The sequence below is a fragment of the Lagopus leucura genome, unplaced genomic scaffold, assembly GCF_019238085.1.
Source record: "Lagopus leucura isolate 7727_CA_CO unplaced genomic scaffold, USGS_WTPT01 Super-Scaffold_100004, whole genome shotgun sequence".
Classification (NCBI taxonomy): domain Eukaryota; kingdom Metazoa; phylum Chordata; class Aves; order Galliformes; family Phasianidae; genus Lagopus; species Lagopus leucura.
In genome coordinates, this window is record NW_024962264.1 from 37786482 (window position 1) to 37806795 (window position 20314).

General features: G+C 38.6%; 2 protein-coding genes across 3 annotated transcripts; one reads left to right on the forward strand and one right to left on the reverse strand.

Moving 5' to 3' along the window:
* Positions 1–1828: 1828 nt before the first annotated feature.
* GAR1 (GAR1 ribonucleoprotein) lies at positions 1829–15097 on the reverse strand. 2 transcript variants are annotated; one of them, XM_042870553.1, is made up of 10 exons: positions 14715–15097; positions 8339–8473; positions 7873–7919; positions 6283–6343; positions 5502–5719; positions 5267–5421; positions 4372–4431; positions 3848–3983; positions 2950–3063; positions 1829–2583 (listed from the first exon to the last, which is right to left on the reverse strand). In XM_042870553.1, the coding sequence occupies exons 5-10, from the start codon at positions 5704–5706 to the stop codon at positions 2570–2572; spliced, it is 684 nt and encodes a 227-aa protein (XP_042726487.1). In that variant the 5' UTR covers positions 5707–5719; positions 6283–6343; positions 7873–7919; positions 8339–8473; positions 14715–15097; the 3' UTR covers positions 1829–2569. The 2 variants fall into 2 exon arrangements, with proteins under 2 accessions (XP_042726487.1, XP_042726488.1); XM_042870554.1 differs by lacking the exons at positions 6283–6343; positions 7873–7919; positions 8339–8473; positions 14715–15097 and adding an exon at positions 5821–6220.
* Positions 6863–19634, forward strand: CFI (complement factor I). The gene is made up of 12 exons (XM_042870552.1): positions 6863–6999; positions 8717–9053; positions 9435–9576; positions 10808–10974; positions 11673–11783; positions 12451–12567; positions 13788–13826; positions 14277–14380; positions 14970–15085; positions 15753–16027; positions 17268–17369; positions 19181–19634. The coding sequence occupies exons 1-12, from the start codon at positions 6940–6942 to the stop codon at positions 19396–19398; spliced, it is 1788 nt and encodes a 595-aa protein (XP_042726486.1). The 5' UTR covers positions 6863–6939; the 3' UTR covers positions 19399–19634.
* The last annotated feature ends 680 nt before the right edge of the window (positions 19635–20314 follow it).

Sequence of the window (20314 nt, forward strand, 5' to 3'; positions counted from 1 at the left end):
AGACCTCCAGGTGACTAACAAGATGCCCTGATAAGGGGCCTCCAAATCATTGCCCTGTTTCACATACTAACCTTGATTTTCTCAATATACCATTTATTGCCAAGGCATTGCTTTGCCAAACTGAATGTAACTGCACCAGTACAAAAGTGCAAGGCTTTTGCCTTTCAGTGGCTTCAGACTTGAGTATGACTCACGACTCCACCTGCTGTAAGATTCAAATTATTCACTTCTTGCTCTAGGCTGCAACATGGCATTTTGTCAGTTGCCACGTCAGTGCAATTGAAAGGTAACATCCAGACAGCCAGCCTTTTGATACCCTTGGAGAAAGTGCATCTCTAAAGCATGCAGCAAGAACAGCAGCACGGAGCACAAATTTAGGTGTAAGAATGAGGATTGCATTATCCCAGTCTTCCAAAGCCAGAAGAATAAAGAAAGATCTAAGTCAGCTATCCACAACTAGGCACAGAAGCATTGGTGAAGAATGCAACTGTTGCAGAGAACGCATTTACAAACATGGTTTTGAAGCACTGGTGATACAGTTGCAATGTGGTATGACAGAGACAGCTTACAACTGCTACAATTCTACAATATCTCAAGTCTGAGCCCTACCTCCATAGACCTTGCAATACATAGTAACAAAAGACTAAATACTTCTAAAGGTCCGTATTTAATTGACCTAATTAAAGTTAAATGGATAGTAACACCAACAAAATAACTGCTATTCTATAATTCCTGATGATGTTGTGGTCGAATAGACTTGGTTTCTTCTCATAAAAGCAGATCTAATAGAAAATTGGATGTTTCTTCTAAACATTTTTTAATTGCTGTCCTACATAGAGCAGGTGTTCAGACTAGGCAACTGAGTTCTTGAAGCTTTCTTGCTAGCTTGCTCAAGCTTTGTTTCAGAAATAATTCAGAACTAAGAGTTGTGTTTGTTAGTGACTAGTAGTTCGTCCAATTTTAGAACTGACAAATTACCTGTTTCTTTTGGTAAGAACAAGCCTAATGGATCCAGCAATCATGGTCATTAAAAGTACAACAGCATGATCAGTTCTGAAATATATTTCCCACCCACGTCAAACATGATGTTCAGAATTTTCATGTCAATTAATCTACAGATCTGTTCTCAAAAATGCTTGGTATGAGATCTGCCAATAGACTCCCTGCTCCTGATGAAATGAGACAGATTCTTTCCTATTCTTACTCAATTTCCAAAGTTGAATATAGATGACAAGGTGATTCTCTGTGCTTTAAGAGACACTTACTAGCTTTTCAACAGCCCTCATAATAAATCCGATTTAAGAGACTGGGAATGTATTCATGCAGAATTTCCCACTTATTTTTAAAGCAACACTAAACTGAAAGGACCACATACAGAGGAGCTCTATGATGGGTGTAATGCTGTGCTGTGATGAAAAGTACAACGATAACAGCTGGGTAGCAAAGTTGTTGGCTGCAGCAAATGAGGACAAGACCAAATGCAGCAGCCATGGACAAAGAAACTAAGGAAAAAAGCCACTTATCTTTAGAAGGCCTCAGGGAGGCAGGTATCTCCACCAAGATACCCACACCTCCACTGCCAATCCTTAAATGAGGTTGGGGAAGGGGTGGATCCTGGCTCCATCCCTTCTTGCCTTTCTGCATGTACCTCAGCTCCCCTGGGTTGACCCTGCCTTCCCACCAGGTGTTCAATCACTGGTTCAGGCCATAATTCAGCATTTCCACAACAATGAGTTATTTCATTTTAGCAAGCTCAGAGCACAACAGAGGTGATCTGCCAGGACATCAAAACCTCAAGAGAAACTGGCTAAGAGGAAGAGGGGAGCAGTTAAAAATTCTTAGCAACTTTATTATCAGTGAAATTAGATACAATTAGGTGACCTATGAATGGAATTAAGTCTGTATTACTCATCAGATAATATCTTCTAAGAGTGTATCTTAATGCCTTTGCTTTCATTAAGATTCAGAGAGAAAAATCTACAAAATATTATTTGCTATCTTCCTTTCCTCATATTTGTTTTTACGCATTAAAAAAGTTCTAACCACAAAAAAAAAAAAAAACCCTGAAGTTTAGTTTGTAAAAAATGGTCCATAACGGTTATTTAAATCACATCTCCTTTTTAGGGTGACCCAAAAGACTCCATATAAAACAATGAGAACAAGGGATCTTATCCAAATCACACAGAGGTAACAAGTTCATACTGACAGATGTGCATGCAGTGAACCCAAGGGGGCTTTTCTTAAAAAAAAAAAGTTTCAGTTGATTGTTTACTCCAGACTCCAACATGAAGTCAAGCACTGACTAAGTCATTTGCCAGAAACAAACAATTTAAGAATAACAACGAACTCTGTCTTAGTTAAAAAAGTTCAAGTATGTTCTGAGCAGTCTTTCATTCTTCACCAAGGGCTACACACTTTGTCCGCGGTTGTTGACAGTTGTTAACTGTCATTTCATAGCTTCCAGTTCTTTACAAACAACTTTTTCATGGTCTTTTATAACTTTTTTCCTTGCTCTTCACTTCTGCAGGTAACATGGTAAGTCAGCAGGAAGATTCTCATTGCTCCATTTTTAATGTCCTCTCCCTATTTTAAGAGGGAAAAAGGTCACTTAATTCATTATTATAGATACTTAATTCAAATTATCTTAGATGCTGTTTCAGTAAATAAAATATAGATATAAAACTGCATGAATTGATAAAACAATTTATCATTGCTGTCTGTTCTTATAGTCCCTTTTCATGTAGAAACTAGCAGGGTCTTTAAAAAGCATCAAAAAACAGAAAACACTGAACTTTGGTTTAAACGAGTTAGTGTGAAGCACATCAAGTTTTTACATAAAACTATGAACACCCATATGAGAGGAAAAGAAAATACAGCATTCTGTTTAATACTTAAAAGTTTAGAAACAGAGCCATTCTTATTATGGAAAAAATACATCTGCGCACTCACCTCTAAAACCTCCTCCACCACCTCTTCCTCCTCTGAATCCTCCTCCTCCTCTTCCTCCACCTCTAAATCCTCCTCCTCCTCCTCTTCCTCCACCTCTTCCTCCTCCAAATCCTCCTGAATGTAGGAAACAAGTTACACTTTCTGGAGCATGTAAATTTTGTTATACATAACAACAGCTTTAATTGACAGTTAGGAAATCCAAACCAAATCAGAAAGAGCCAATTGCTTCATCCTAGTACCTTCTTTCTTCTGAGGACCATCTGCAGCATTTTAGGTGGTGCTGAATATCTAGTATCCAATGTCTAAAACACTAATGCATTAATAAAACTTCAAGATAATTTTTAGCTGTCATTAAAAATGTTAACCACAATTATTACATATGAAATCTTCAAAACAATAAAAGAAAAAACTTTACATACTTGTGCCTCCTTGCACACAAGGTGGCAGAGTGGTGAGAATTCTACTTTAACTGAGTACACCATAGACTGTGCTTAAAAAGTAAAGGATGAGATCTACTAGATCAGTTACCCCTTCTCTCAAACATCGCATTTCAAGTATTTTGTTCAAACTACATTTTAGAACACAGTAAAAATACTGCTTTCATTGTTTTGAATGGGTATTATCCACTATCTTTTACCACAAAGTGGTTAATAGTTATGCTTCCTGTCTTGGTTACAGATCAGCGTACTCCCTTTTCTGCATTACAGAAACTAGCTCTTGCCTTGGAAAGGTATCACTGTCTCTTCCACTGAGTTATCAAACATAAACTGAATTATCAAACTATGAAGTGCCTATCTTCTTTGCAATAGAAGTGTTTATTCAAGTATGTAATGGTAAGTTCACCAAAAACGAAGAAATGGAATAACTTTTTCTGCAATTTTCATTCTTGGGATCTTACCTCTACCACCACCCCTTCCTCCTCCACGTCCTCCACCACGTCCTCCTCTACCACCTCCTCGAGGAGCACCTTTTTCTCCAGGAGGCCTTGGTAAAAATCTCTGAAGGGGTAGCAGCTTTGCTGGATCAATGTAAAACTGCAGGAAGAAAGTTCTATTAGGCTTTGAGAAAACCCAGGTTAAATCCTTAACAAACAGTCACAATTTCGTCTTAACTGATTATGTCAAATTGCCCTTTGCAAAAAGCCAAGTAAAAAAAATCATATGCAAAATAAATCAGTGTTATGAAGTTATTAAAATACATATGATATACATATTTATTAAGTTTCATTCACTTTTTTTGTTATTTAGGAGAGGGAAGTGCATAGCAGATGTAAAAGTGAAAAGGATGAATAAACAAACATTTTCAAAGGACAGCTAGCTTTTAAAGTCAGTAAAATCTCTTAATAAAGCTTTAATTATCTATTTGATTACATATCTAACTGATGACACATAATAGAATAAATAGTTATTGAGATCAGCTAACCTTTTGCATTTTTTTGAATGAAGAAGCTTTCATGTTCTCAGACAGTTTCACTGAAAAATACTGTTAGCTTCTTTAAGGAACACACCAGGAATAAAAATGAGAAGTATCACATTTGATTATTACATGGAAGAATCTACACACTTCAGACATTTTCTAAATTCATATTCCATAAATGAAGCTAAACATCATTACTACAAATGAAAAATTACAACTTAATGATCAGGAATAACTGTTTCTAATTTTCCTCGTAGTTACAAAGACAACATTTCATGCAAACATTACTTTTTCCTTCCCATGTATTGAGGCATAAACATACCAGCAGAAAAGAATACATAAAAATGTAACCATAAAGAAACAAACTTGTTTGACAACTGATTGTCTCTCAGACTTATCCAGAACAATGTGGATTCTACAGTAGCTTTGCTATGACTGTCCTGGCCTGTACATCTGCCTTGCTGTGGAAAGAAACAGGCCAGCAGGGGCTGCTCAACCCAACCACAAGCTTTCTTTCAACTTACAGCAACACGGTGGATGCTCTCTGTAACTCCACAAACTACTATGGATCCTGTGGTTCTCAAGCGTGCAAGGATGGTTGTGCAAGGATGGTAAGCTGCTGGCTGACTGTTCAACAATACTCAAGATTAAACAAGGAGCTAAGGAACCGCAAACTACACTTGAGCTCCCTTTATATTTCTTGGTTGTTATTGTAAGAAGAAAAAAAGTTTCTGAACTTTGAGTAACACTGGTGAAAAGAGTAAATCTGCAAATTAATAAATTCAGATCAGAAGGGTGTTCTAAACCTGTTTTAAGCATATGAAGTAGAATAAGGAAATTAAATATTTTCATATTTTAGAGCAAACCCATTGAAGAAGCCAACAGGATTTGTGAAGGATACGAAGTCTCGTAGCTGCCCAAAAATTTCATCCACTTTGCCAATCTGTTCCTTATTATCCAAGTACACTGGTGCATTGAAATATGGAACTTTGTTTTCTTCTGTTTTACATTTACAAACAAGATCATCTTCACACGGATGCATGAACTCTCCCAGTACTGAAATAAAGAACAAACAAACTGAATATCTTAAACACTCATTGCAAGTTACATGATTACAGCCTCTGCAAATAACTTACAAACTACCCTCTCTGGAGGGCCCTGGTCATATCCGCCTCTGTTGAAGCCTCCTCGTCCACCTCCCCGTCCAAAGCCACCTCGCCCACCACGATTAAAGCCACCTCTGTCACCACCACTTCCTCCACGATTAAAGCCGCCTCCTCCTCTTCCTCCTCCACCACCTCCTCGTCCTCCGCCACCACCTCCTCTTCCACGAAAAGACATTCTCTACTGCCTCCTACATTGTAGACAAAAAATCGGTTTAAGAAGTACGTATTTGTTGTTTAACATATTGTTTGAATCAAGGTCTCCCGATGGTCCTGTTTAATGGTTACCCACCTCAGCCCCGACTGAAAACATGCAGGTAAGCCATAATCAAGTTCCCCCATTAAACACCGCCTATTTTAGGAAAAGTTTCTTCTCTAAAAGAGTGGTCGGGCACTGGCACAGGCTGCCCAGGAAGGTGGCGGTCACCGTCCCCGCAGGAGCTGAAGAACCGTGTGGAAGTGGTACTGAGGGACTCGGCTAGTGGGCAAGGTGAGACTAGACGATCTCAGAGGTCTTTTCCAACCTTAACCATTCTACGGCAATGCCTATCCATCATGAGGAACGGGACATATCAGGGTCGAGCATCATACTCCGCGGCCCACGGAGAGGCGCCGGACCGCCAGCTTCCCAAAGAACGACCTCCCTGGAAGCGGCGCCGGACCCTGAAGGCAGACCAACAGCTTTAACGGCCCTAACGACGCCCGCGCACGCCCCAACCCGCACCATAAACCCTAGCCCCGCACACGTGCGTACCTAGCGTCCATACAAGCGCCGCCTGATGACCTCATCGTCACGCGCCGGAAAAGCAGCCATCCTGCCGTAAAGGAGAAACAAGCGCCTAGCGGCACTGTCGCAAATGGGCCTTCGCAGGGGCTGGAGATCCGTGGTACCGGTGAGACTGCGGTTTTCCTGGAAAGCGCCCGCTGCCCCAGCAGTTGTCTGAGCAAATGTCGGCTGGTTACACTCTCGCACGGAGATAGTAGCGTTGCTGTTTCCGTTTGTCTGTCTGCCTGCTTGCCGGCACGGAGACAGACGTATCTCACCTAAAAACACATCTACCCTGACAGCGTCCTGCAGAGCCGGCTGCCTGCTGCCAGGAAGTCGGCCCCGCCGCTCGGTCGGTCTGCTTTGGTAACAGCAGGGGAGCGAGACCCTGCTGAGCACTGCCTTGTAATCGCTGGCTTCAAGGGCTTTCCTTTGGGTCTCTACGTACTGTATAACAGGTTAAATGGGGTGGGATCTGCGTGGAGATATCAGACTCATCCGTTAATATTCCAGGCTCCTGTAATTGTTTCTGAGTCCACTTCAAAGTGTTTTACCAATGGTTAAAAATTAAACACAAACCTAACAACTGGCTATTGGGAAAATCCCGGCCAGGGGAATTTCTCTACAAAGAGATAAAACTTCATCATGAGAGTGGTTGCGGTTTTCTTGGTTTGCTTCTCTTTCTTTTCTTTCTGTCGAGCAAAGGTAAGAACTGATTGTTTGTCCCGTTTGTGGTATCCACTTATTTAGAAATAAACAAACAAACAAAAAAACTGAACAGTTAAAACTGTTTATTATTATAAAAACAGAAAGATAGATTTTTTAAAATTATTTCCTTTTGTAGCATTTGCATTTTGTACGTTTTAGTCCAGTTTGAGAATTTGAATCTTGCTGTTTCTCCTCCATATATTGGTTCTATCTGAGGTTTACAGTAACAAGCTTCTGGAAAATCTTTTAATCGGGATCCTATGCTAAACCCAACTTGCAAGTGTGGCTCAGCTCAGAAAGCTTTTGTTATAAAATCCCTTCTGGCAAAAGCCTCTCAGGAAGTTCTGATGGGCTCCTTGTTCAGCAAACTCTGAGCTTTTCAGAAAAACCCGTAGATAAAGATCAGCACCTTCTGTTGCTACTCAGTCAAAACTGAGGAGAAACAACTAGTGCAATATGGGAGTTAAGCCAAGCAGGGTCTGGCTCAGAGTTTGGTATGTAAATTTAAAGATAATGCATAGGATTCTACTGACCTGAGAAGAACAGGAAGAATTTATTAAGATTATACAGCCTTTAAAAGGGTGGGAGGGGCTCGGATTAAATTCTGTCCCGGCAACATTCCCACTGCCTTTACTTAGGCCAGGATTTCTTCATGAGAACTTTAAACTTTGGCTCTGTTGATTCAGTGGATGCACTCAAAGCTGATAAATCTCATCTGACAACTGACATTTCTTTTTCATCTTTATTCTAAGTCTAGCTACATATTTTTCACGTTTCAACATTCCCCTTACCCTCAGATCTTAGTGAACAAAAGCACTCAGGCAGCAACAGAATAAGCAGAGAGCTGCAGGGATAGGTGTTATCACTTACCTAGAGACAGTCAGTCAGATGGAAGGATCAGGAGCACTTCTTGCAGTCTGTAACAACCAGAAACCACACTGCAAACCCACTGCTATCAAAGATACGGGAACAAAATGGACTGGGAGGGGAATTCAATTTTAACTTTTGTTGAAGATACTTACATGTGTTACTTGCAATGAAACAAATCATTAATTTTAGATTTATTTGTTTCTAAGTAGTTATTGGCTAAAGTCAACTGAGACAATAAAAAGGTCTTCAAAAAAATCAAGTTCCTACTTTTCTTTTTTTTTTAATTTTATTTTTCTTCTTAGAAGGGGCCCTGAGCACCCTGGTCTAGTATTAAATGTGGAGGTTGGTGGCCCTGCCTGTGGTGGGGGGGGAGGGGAGGTTGGAGATTCATGATCCTTGAGGTCCCTTCCAACCCTGGCCATTCTGTGTGATTCTGTTAAGTCCCCTTATATTTTAATTTGCTTACGGTTCCATTGTTGTGGTGTGCTATAAACCACTGGCTTGAAATGTTTATCATCTTCTGTTGCACACTTGAGCTGATTTTTGAAGAGTATAGTTTGTGAGTGACCAGTAATAGTGAAAATCATACCAGGTGAATGATCTGAAAAAGAAAAGAAAAAAAATCCAGAAAAACAGAAAGGTGGATATCTCAAAGACAAGGGGAAAAACACTACAGATATTTAGCACTTTCATTTCTTACAAGATAGGAAAAGGCTCACAATCACTTTGCTGAGGTATACAGGGGATCTGCAGAACTGCTAGTGCCATCTCTAGTCCTGTTCAATATTTGGTTTTGGGTTGCTTTTGTTTTGTTTTGTTTTGTTTTTTATTTTGTGCCTTGCAGAATGCAGCATCTAATAATACAGAACAGTTTTCATATGTTGAGCCTGCTCAGCCACTTGAGCAAGACAGTCAGCCAGCTGAGCGAGCTACTTACCTCCTAGAAGACTGTTTAAGCAACAGATACACACACAAGTCTTGTAAGAAAGTTTTTTGTGACCCATGGGAACGATGTGTGGAGGGAAAATGTCTCTGTAAGCTTCCCTACCAGTGTCCAAAGAATGGCACTTCAGTTTGTTCTACCACTGGAAAGCAGTTTCATACTTACTGCCACCTAAAGAGCTATGAGTGTCAACGTCCCGAAGCAAAGTTTCTGAACAAGGGAAAATGCATGTCCACAGGTACTATGATCTATTTTTTTTTTCAAAATGTATCAGTCATTCATTTGATTACTGAAAGTGCTCTAACAAAAGTCTTACACTAAGATGCAACCTTTCCTCAGAAGACCTCCAAATATGCTTCCAGGGCAGGAACTGTTATCTTCGTTTGTTCTGAAGCTGGTATATTTTTAAAAAGCATCAGGCTCAAAGCCGTAACATCAGTTCTCAGAAAAATCTGCAGTGATACCTCAAGCTTCTGATTCCCAACCTGCTGTTCATTCCATATGAACTCTGGATACCTACAACATACTTTAGGTCTGGTTTCTTCCTGTGCTGTCTTTCCAATAGATACATCTATAGAATACAAATTTGTATGCAATTTATTTATTTATTTATTTTTAGAAACATTTAAAATCTCCTTGGTCTATAAGGATTCACATTTGCTTCAAGTAAAACCTGTCAATAACGAGGACCTTTTCGTATGTGAGAGTATGTGGACTATGAATGAAGCAAACGTGGCCTGCAGACACCTTGGCTTTGAATTGTAAGTTTGGGGAATTTCTCTCTCTGTGACTGCAATGGATGTGAACGAATAGTGATGCTTCTATAAGGGTCAGTCAGTCAGCCAACTATTAAGAGAAAATCCATGAACAATATATCGGCTACAGTAAAGCTTCCTGTAAGCAAAAGCCAAAACAGATTTCTGCATTTTCTTACAAATAACAACTGTTCAAACGATTAGTATTTTACTTTTAAAATAAAGTTGAAGTCTGATAGATGAGTTTTCTCTCAAGTCTGTATAAGGGAAAGTGCATAGATGGCTGATCCCCAAATGGCTGTGATCAATTAACTGCTCGTAGGGAAAAGTTTCTTAAACTGGCTGGCCAAACAGTACAGCTGTGTTTTGCTACTTGCAGCAGCCAGACTAACAAGAACCAGAACACAGTATTTTTTCCTTCATCCCTTGACCCTTCATCACCATTTTTTGCTTTGCCCACCAGAAACAGCTGAGGCCACAAACAGCTTGTTCTTTTTCCAAGTCCATACCAATGATCTGATTTACACAGTGAGGTCATCATGAACTGTCAACTCTATATCCTGTACATAATGATTTAAAACAATAGCGTGACTGAGCCACATAGGACTGCCTCTCAGAGACTAAGAATGCTATCACAGTGCCTACATTTGTTCCCTATAGATGAGGATTAAATATTTCCCAGCCCTGATTCATACCTCTTTAGATAGCATAGAGAGAGGTTTGTTCTGGGACAGAGCATTCAGCCCTTGACTCCCATTGCAAGTCTTTCCAGTTATTTATTTACTCATTCCTTATTTTCTTAAGAGAGAAGAGAGACACACTGGTAGAGGATTACATTCAGATGATTAATGAATGCCAATCTTGCAGTAGCCTGAGTTTCCTCAATATGCATTGGTTTTGATGGCACCACCAGTACTCAACCTCATGCAAGATGGTTTCTATCTATTGCCATACACAGTAACTGAGATGAGAGTGGCACAGATTCAGTGCCAGTTCTATGATGGAATTGGCAAAAACTGGCACTTTGTTTAACTTTTTCTTTCAAAGTAAATATCTCCTACTTTCCTCCTTACCCTTATAACACTCCATGGGAAATCTGTTTTTTTTTTTTTTAAGCTGCTTTAGCCATCAAAGTTCCTTAACACTGGGGAAAATCATATAAATTCTAAACAATAAAAGCAGAGGACAATCCACTGTGAAATTACAGAATTTGTTACTGTTATTTGTATCTTTACAGAGGTGCTGAATATTACCACACTGACTACAACATCACAGAACCATCACACTGCTTCCAAATAACTTGCAGAGGCCTAGAGACAAGTCTTGCTGAATGTTACATAGAGAAGAAACTGAGAGCTAGTAATGAGGGATTTGTTAGCCTCCAGTGCCAGAAAACTCTCCGAGGTTAGTAGGGATTTTTTGGCTTTAAATCTACTAAAAGCTGTTCATGTTAAGTTTATTTGAAATATATAAACTTAGGATATATTTTGCTGAAATCTCAGCCACCACAAACCTGCAATGAAATCTTTTAATTTTTATCTTTTTTTTTAAATAATCCTTTTGCAAACATTTAAGACAACTGAGGCAATCTTGAGTTTATGACTTTGGAAAATAATGCACTGTTGCTCCTAGAATATCTTGACAGATACTACCCAAAAGTGGACAAATTTCACCCATGGTTCTGGCTGCTCCCCCTTCCCTTCCAAGGCATATTACATCCCACGACTTTTGTTTCTCCTAGGTTAACTGATGAGGAGACAGATGACAACCTCCTACTTCTTCCTTTGTTCTTGCTTTTGGGAGATCAACTCACGCTAACATTTCTGCTTTCATCCATGTTTGGAAGAAACAAAATTCTCTTTTGCCAGGTCACTCAAAGTTGGAGGGAGAAAATACATAGTCACATTGAAAGTCTGAAGAGGAGGCAATGAAAACAGTAAAAAAAAAAAAAAAAAGATTCCTATTTACTCAACTAGGCCTTAAGTTGCCTACTATTGACAGGTCAAACTGAGTGAATAAAAGGTGTATGCTGAGTGTTTCCTTGGGCAGTTGTGAACCTACAGTCATTTCTATACTAACTTCATTTTCATCTCACTGCACAGAATGTTCAGCTCATGAGTTCCATTGTGCAAATGACAAGTGCATTTCTGTGACTAAAACCTGTGATGGTATAAATGATTGTGGAGACCTAAGTGATGAACTGTGCTGTAAAGGTAATAATTTATTTTCTCAGCTGTTTAAAGAACATTTCAGCAAAAATATATCCACAAAAAATTAATTCTTACAGTGATGTAATAATAAAGTCTCTATTGTGAAAAAAAGCAAAAAAAACAACCAAACAAACAAAAAAACTATAGTTTCTGTATAGGAAAGTACAAAAAAGTTTTATGATTCTATAGTTAGATAATTATACTAATATAAATATTGCAATTTTCCAAAGCAAGCAACTGATCTCTGAGGATCTGGATTTCTTCCAATAATAAAAAAATAATGAGATTTAGGAGGCTGTTGATACAAACAAAAACAAAGAAAAAAAACCCAACTGTATTACACAGAATTAAATGTATTTTCAAATAGGGCAAAACTGACAGTAATCAAACAAAACCATGTTGGTTTTTTTCAGTGAACTATCTTAAACTAAAATGAGATCCTTCTTAATAGCATAAATTTTAAAACACCAAGACAGTAAAATGAGCAGAGTCAAGTATTCACATCATTTTACACTTACAGACCCCACTTTCAGGATCTATTTATAAATAGCAAAGTCCCCCATAACATGGATATTTTATCGGGTTTATTTTTTAAGAAGCTCTCTAGTTACATGAGGCCACTGAATCATATAGTCCCGTGCTTTACCATTTTACTTCTGTTATATTACAGAATGCAGAAACAACAGTTTCCACTGTCGATCAAATATCTGTATTCCAAAAAAGAATGTGTGTAACAAAGAAATTGACTGCCTAACAGGAGAGGATGAAGCTCAAGCTCTCTGTTCAGGTTTCCTTTTAAGATGTGTTTTTCTTTCTTTTACTTTTGTTATGCTAAATTAAACCTACAGACTACACAATGCACGTTCTTAAGTCATTTGTCAGATTAACAAAACCAAAATGCATGCAAGAATTAGTCTTCCTGATGTTATGTTACATTTACTAGGAGACTAACAAAAGGTTACATACTCTTCCTTCCCTTCCTACCAGAAATAAATGGCAAGAAAACTAAAGGACAGAAGAAACAGATGATGTTTTAGGAGGCTTAAAGCAGATTACGACTTTTGCATGCATGAACATCTATCAAATTGGTATCCTGTTTTAGGGAAGAAAATGTAGATGGAGCATGCAGGAACCTCCTTGTGTATAAGGAATTAATTTAACTAGTTTGTTAATATAATAGTTCATCTGTACTGTTCTCCTTACCATTGAAAATACCTTGTTTTGTTTTGAACTTAGAATATTTTAGATAAGAGACAAAGTGTAAAGCCAAAAAGTAAACATTTTTGGTACATGGTAATTGGTAAAGGTAAACTGAACCCTAGAAGTAAACATTACTGTCAGTAACATGAGAACAGAGCCAATCCTCAGCCTCCATTTAGGAAGTGAATTCAATGGGTATTTTGTTTGAATAAAAGCTGACAAACCAGATTCAGGAAGCGTTTAGTTTACCTCTTGTGTTGAATACCCTCCCTTACCCTTAAAAGGAGTAAGTGTTAAAGGAGGCACGGAGTACAGAGCAGCAGCATCTAAATTGGAAAGAAAAAAATATGTATCCTTTTACCTTTTTGCCTAATGCTCCTTTGGGCTTTAGAAAGCTCCAAAGGATTGATGGGGCAGGAGGAAGAAATTCTGGTGTTTCCTGGTAGAGGAGAGCGGTCTATTGCTTTAGAGATTAAAAACAAACAAACAAAAAAAACCAAAGGAGGCCATTTCGCAGGGTTTCTTTGCAGAAAGGTCCTCTGGACAAGAAGAAGGAAGAGTAGGTATCATGTGGTTATAAATGAGTATCTGCTGGATGCAGATCATTTGTAAGCTGTGGCAGCAGAGTGCCTAGGAAGAAAGGAAACAGCAGGCACCACGCTTATAGAGTATTGCTGTCTGTGTGAAATGGTATGCACCTTATCCAGTTAAAAATGTACCATGATTTTGGTACACCACTAAACATTTAAGTAATAGAACGCTGTAAATATTTGTCAATATTCTTAGTATTCTATTATTCCACTACAGGCAAGCCAAAACATGACGAAAATCACAGTATGGATGCAGGTAAGTAACCCCCCACAAACCCTGCATACCCTCTTTTTAGTGGCTTTCTAGCTACCAGCCAGTTAGCCAGACCTGCAACACTCATACATGGACTTTGTGGTTTAGTAGTACACGCTCTGGGATTTAACTATTTCCACTAATCTCAATAACAATAATAATAATTCATCCTGCCTCAGGATCCACATCTGTGCATTAGCAACGGAAAGAGGTAAACTCTAAGCAAGTCTATGGCCACTGCTTTGAAATTATTTACCTGAATGTTGTCAGCAATGGAAAATAAAGAGAAATAATGTGATGCTAAGACAGAAGTAATTTTCAAAGAAAAACAGATGCTTTCCTAGCTACTTGCATACTCACAGCACTCATGATTTCAGTGTAAAGATAAGTCTGTCTCCAAATAGAGAAAATGAATGCTTGAATTCTGAGACACATTTTTCCTTTTTGTTAAAGAAAGAAAACTGGCAAAGACGTTCCTTCCCCAAATAAACTGTGGTGTTGTAAATCTCACATTAACTCGACGGAAAAGAATCATAGGTGGACAAATTGCAAGGAAGGTAAAAAATAATAATATCCCTCCATCTTCCTCCTCCCTCCCTTCCACACACAAACCTTACAAATATAGGCTCATGTGTTCATTCAGTAACAGTTTAAATTTCATTACTGTCCTTCTGTTAAAACGTACAGAAATAACAAAGTCAGTTACAACATTAATTTCATATTTTACATTGCACTGAATGAATATAAATAGAAGCACAGTTAATAAGGTAAAACACCAAGCTACAAAATCCAGCATTACAGTGCAAGTATGCATTGAAAACGATCCAGCAAAATACTTAACACTATACTATGTATGATAATTATAGTCATAAATGTAATGTTTGATCATACCAGATCAGATCTTCCATCTATTTTTTTTCAGGATTTTCTTGACAGAAAGCTGGAGGAAGGGAGACACTGCATAATGTCAGAAAACAAAAAAGTTACCGTAGTTTAGAATACAGAGCCTTTGTATCAGAGCCCAAATTACAGATAATTTCTTAATAGATTTTGTCACGGAGATGAAGTGATATGGTGTTTCCCTTTATGCACAAAAAATAGCACAATGATAATTTCTTATTATTTGGGTTTCTGTCATTTTAATAGGGTGAATTCCCTTGGCAAGTGGCAATTAAAGACACTGGCACTGAAGGTGCAACAGTGTACTGTGGAGGGGTTTATATTGGTGGCTGTTGGGTTCTGACTGCTGCACACTGTGTCAGGTAAAAGCAACAACCTGAGAAATTACTTCTTTGCAAAGTAGAAAAGATGAATCTGTGCATTATTGCTCTTCTCAGCTACTAGGTTGTTAATTCTTACTTGCCCATTTAACAAATCAACTAAAATCACTGACTTGCTCACATTAACAATGGGAGGGATTCAAAGGCAAAGTATTTTGTCACTGAGCAAAAACATAATTATGAGTTACCTCCTCTCAGCACTGGGAAGGTCTAGCACCTGTCCTCCAGGAACGTCCCTGGTGCCACACATTCCCCAGTGCCAGCAGGAGTGGGCAGGAAAGACCTGCCTAACCTAGCCCAGTGTTCCAGGTGTATTTGCTCATTCTTCCTTCATCTGCTATCAGAGGCATAAGCCTTGCTTTCCCTTTGTGGAGGCACTTAACACACTGGCCTTTAATACAGTCTTTCTGTCTTACCTGCAGGATTTTCAGGAACTTCAGCTCAGCAGTAAGCGTCACCAGCCTTGCTTCAGAACAATCTGGACATGCAAGTCCAGAAAGAAACTATATATATAATATGTATAGTGTATAATATGATTTTTTATTCTATGAAAACTTTGTAAAATGCAAAAATTTATGACTAATTGAAACATACAGTGCTTGTGTAATGTACCAAAACATATTTTTTACTTCATTGGCTTTTTTTCCAGAGCAACTCGAGTTCATCTATACCGTGTCTGGATTGGGCTGCTGGATACAATACAGTATGACAGGGAGACAGACACTTACAGACTAAAGCAACTGATAATCCATGAGAACTATAATGCTGCAACATATGAAAATGACATTGCTCTGCTGGAGCTGAAAGGTCACGGAAAAGGAGAGTGCTCCCTGAAATACAGCACACCTGCCTGCATCCCCTGGTCAGAGCATATGTTCAAGGCTGGTGATAAATGCAAGGTTTCTGGATGGGGACTAGAGAAAGGTATTTGATTCAGTGCTTACTACCAGAATGTATTATTTTTAGCTATGTTTTTCAAACAGTGGTCAGCTCTCATACTGAGAAGGCTAAAGAGTGGTGCACACACAGCACTTGCAAGAGGCTGAGCACAGCAAACACATGCTGTTGGCATTTGGCTGTCAGTTCTCTTTTTTGTAATGTCCCAGTAAATTGGTTTGGAGGACACCTTTTTGAGAACTAGCCTGATAAAAGGCAATGTTTGGTTTACAGTTTTATCTGCAGCCTGACTCCACAGCAGCACATTTGTGTCAGCACAGTGCAGCGAGAGAGCAGGAATGAGACAGCAGGAGTGAGATGGCAGCATTCAGACAACATATGCATAAGCAAAAAACTTATTTGTTGTGCTGCACCTATACATGCTTCTCAAAGAAGACAAGAGCTGTTTAGTACCTCTGAGGCATCCAGAAGAAGCCACTGTAATTACCAGTCTCATATTTATCTTAGGTTTATCTATGCAAACCTGGTAACAGTATTTAACAAACAGCCCATGGTCACAGCCAGACCTCTGTGCCCTGCCCAAACGGATCTGAGATGCAATCAGCAGTTATGAAGCTCTGCACATCTCATCTCAACCATGCATAGGTTCAACCAATGAAGGTTAGGTCCAACACAGTCACGCTTTCAAAGCCTTTGGAAGCAGTTGGTTTTTATCACAGAATGACTGCAGCCAGGCATAAGAGCACTAGCAGTTCATAAACAAAATACAAAGTTGAGAATTACCACCAAACATAGACCAAAACAGGGCCTCTTCTTAACCTTGTACTACATAGCTCACTTGTATCTGCAAGTTCCAGTCCTCTCATCTTTCTGAGAAAGAGAGGTAACAAAGATGATCAGAGTCATTTCTCCATTTAAAAGAAAACAATATACTGGTCTCCCAGTAGTATAGCATCTGGAAACCCTGGTATGGAAAACATGGGGAAAAAAAAATATGAAGAAAATAACAAAGGAAAGGAGTAAAAATCACAAAAAATGAAACTACTGCATTTAATACTACAATTTAACCACTCTGCTTTTATTTTTAAACATATGGGCAATGGATGTGGGGCGAGTGTTAGCAGCAGATTAAGGTACCTGGTTTATAATATTTAAGATTACATTCAATAAATAAGCAAATCTATACCATTCAACTTATGATATTGAAAGTGTTTCATACACATTTATCAGTTTAAATTTAGAAAAAGTTTACTGTTTTCTTTTCTAGGATATACCAAACAATACGTGCTCAAATGGGGAAATGTTAATTTATTTCAGAATTGTTCTGAAATGTATCCAGGCCGATTTTTACAAAAAATGGCATGTGCAGGCAAGTATGAATTTTCTTACTATAATTTCCTTACCATCATGCCCACAGTTTTTAAGGTCTGACTGGGAAATCTTTTAGACTTGAAAAATGCAATAAATCAAATGCAACAACGTTGTCATTAGCAAAGCACTAGCCACTGGAGCCTACAGTCATCTGCTGTTAACTATCTAATTATAAACAGTTATTGTGACAGTATGCCAAGTTTCAGCGATTGTACGCAAATTTCAGCACACAGTTGGAGTCACGTTTTCTAAACACACAAGCACTTTACAGCCCACTGAACTTACTCCTACCTCTACTTTATTCTGGTTCAGGAACATAATAAAGCAAATGCCTTTTTTGGAGCACATTCACAATCCTGCAGACTAGCATGTGACTACTCATCTGTTGAGATGTTTTCTACCACTAAATCACACCCCAGGAAAAATACTATAAACTTTTCAAACAAAGATTAGTCTGGCCAGGAAGCTGGTTGTCATTCCTAATGCTAAAATAAGCATTTTGAGTACACATTTTTGCTTTTCAAGTAACAAAAGGTATTGCCAAACACATGTCTTAAAGAGCAATGAGTTTTCAACTCACAGGACAGATAGTTTCAACCGTTCTTTAACTCTGAAGTAAAGGCAGGATTTAAACAAACTCCATAACAAGACAAATCAAAACTGTATATAAGAGCTTAACCATTTGTGAATAAATTCAATACAATGTGAATGCAGATATAAATTTTGGAATTAAGGACTGGTAGCTGCTGAAGTTACTGAAACAAGGTAACGTTAGTGCAACTGAGTAAGGGCAACAAAATCTAGTTTTGTTGTTATTAGTCTTTCCAATCCTGAAATACTCACAAAACTCTTTCTCAGTAATGCAGAGACTCAAGAAAGAGGTTACATATTTAAAAACATGGGGAATCTTGCTCAGTATGGGTTCCTTCATACTAGGTCTATCAACCAAGTAGAAAGGAGTGAAAGACAACTTTACACACTTCCACTGAGTCTATGGGACAAAGCATAAATTGTATTCCAACTCTATAAAATTTCTGCCAATATGATATTCTTTCCTCTTTTATTTTTAAATTATTATTATTATTTTTACAACCACTACATTTGCTAAATTGGAAACAAGTAGTTTCAAAATCCCAGAAACTTGAAGACAGCACCATAGCCCATATGCTGTGTCTCAGAGCTGTCACCTGGTGCTCCAGATGGTCTGCACTTCAAGTGCCCTATCAAGGGCTCCAGTTAAACACAGCTGCACACTCCTGTATCTCATCATTCATGTACTATCCGTGGACCTGCCCACCTTTTGCCATAAAGCTTGTAGAGAAATAAATTTTGAGGTTTCTGCTTCTGCATAGCTCAGAGGAAATTGGCCAACGTATTACTGGGTAGAAAGGACATCAATAGCAGATGTAGAGGAACATGCATATTATAGCTTAATTTCCAGAGGGATCAGTCTAATAATCTTACCTTTTTATTCTACTTTCTGTCCCCTTTTTATAAGCTACTTCTAATGATATAATATATGATACATCTGAATTCTTCTCTGTTACACAATATACAACAAGAATCACATTCCTGACACGAAAGCAAATGAGCTTTTGGCCCAGCCAAAATTATAAAGAGGCCTGCACTTCAAAATAATTAGGAAGTAGTAGATCAAAGAGGTTGGGAACTTCAAGTACTAGTGACTGTTAGGCAGGCACCTGCCTGGAAGTGACATGGATCTAAAATGCCACCTGAGCTCTACTTTGTGTGCTAGTTTGCATATAAACTTACTTCTGAGTTGTTGTTGTTTCCCCTCTCTTGCTGCAGGTACTTATGATGGATCCATTGACAGTTGCAAAGGTGATTCAGGAGGTCCCCTGGTCTGCTTTGATGCAGAAAACGTGGCGTATGTCTGGGGTGTTGTGAGTTGGGGTGAAAACTGTGGGGAGGCCGGTCACCCTGGCGTCTATACACAAGTTGCCAGCTATTATGACTGGATTAGCCACCATGTGACACGGAGTCTCATTTCACGGTATAATATCTGAAGCTCAGGAAACTAAATACTTGTTATCATCCATGCAGAAATTAACACTAGTCCATTTTTACAATAGCAGCCATATACCTTAGCAACTATTAGTACAAATCTTGAAATAATGTAGTTTGAAAATGTTCGGCTCTTCACAAATACAACAGCTTTACAGAAGTCTGCACAAAAGAGTTTTACAGTCATATAAGTCCACGGCAAAATTAGCTAATAAAACCATGTTCACCGCAAGGACAACTTTTTGTTGCTGTTATTTCTTTTCTCTCTCCCTATATTTCACACTGCTTTCAGTAGGTTATTTCAGTTGTTTATTTTAAATGGACAACCATACTGAAAGCAGCGGTCAGAAAACCAACTACACTACCAATATGTGAATGTCACAGAAAGGACAGCACCCAGAGAATGTAAAAGCAATTCCATCATATCAGGGTGTAGGTCTTCAGAAACCCTCAGAATGCTGCTTTGCTGGGCGGATGATCCTTTAAGCTTACCCAGAAACAGAACTTCAGACCGTGTGATGGACTGAACATGATTGTGAGATTTGTTGATGTTTTGATGAGTAACACAAAGAAAAAACACATCCTTACAGGCCTCTGATCCTGTGCTATGCAGTCACAGGAAGTTAGGCCATGCAGTTATTCAGAAAGTTACCCACAAAGAGAATGATGTGGTAGGTAGGGTAAGCTCTGAGTCCACTAGGAAAGTTCTGGCTCTTTTTTAAAAGCCAGTAGTTTTGTATTGGTACAAATGACTTCAGGACCATTTCAGTCCTGTCAAACTGTGCAACAGTTTTGTAACACCCTTTGCTGGATTCCAATTTACAAGTGTTTGAAAAAAAAGACCTATTTTGCTTCATTCCTCTCCATCAGCTATCCCACCAAATCAATAGTATATGTTCACATAGACACTGGGGAGAA

What these genes read in the sequence shown, in the direction of transcription:
- GAR1 (XM_042870553.1), bottom strand. Translation starts at nt 5,706, where the DNA reads ATGTCTTTTCGTGGAAGAGGAGGTGGTGGCGGAGGACGAGGAGGTGGT. An exon ending in CCCTCCAGAGAGGGTAGTTT is followed by an intron (nt 5,422 to 5,501) that starts GTAAGTTATTTG and finishes TCTTTATTTCAG; the next exon opens with TACTGGGAGAGTTCATGCAT. An exon ending in TTGGGCAGCTACGAGACTTC is followed by an intron (nt 4,432 to 5,266) that starts GTATCCTTCACA and finishes AGAAGCTAACAG; the next exon opens with TATTTTTCAGTGAAACTGTC.
- CFI (XM_042870552.1), top strand. Translation starts at nt 6,940, where the DNA reads ATGAGAGTGGTTGCGGTTTTCTTGGTTTGCTTCTCTTTCTTTTCTTTC. An exon ending in TTTCTTTCTGTCGAGCAAAG is followed by an intron (nt 7,000 to 8,716) that starts GTAAGAACTGAT and finishes TGTGCCTTGCAG; the next exon opens with AATGCAGCATCTAATAATAC. An exon ending in ACTGCTGCACACTGTGTCAG is followed by an intron (nt 15,086 to 15,752) that starts GTAAAAGCAACA and finishes CTTTTTTTCCAG; the next exon opens with AGCAACTCGAGTTCATCTAT.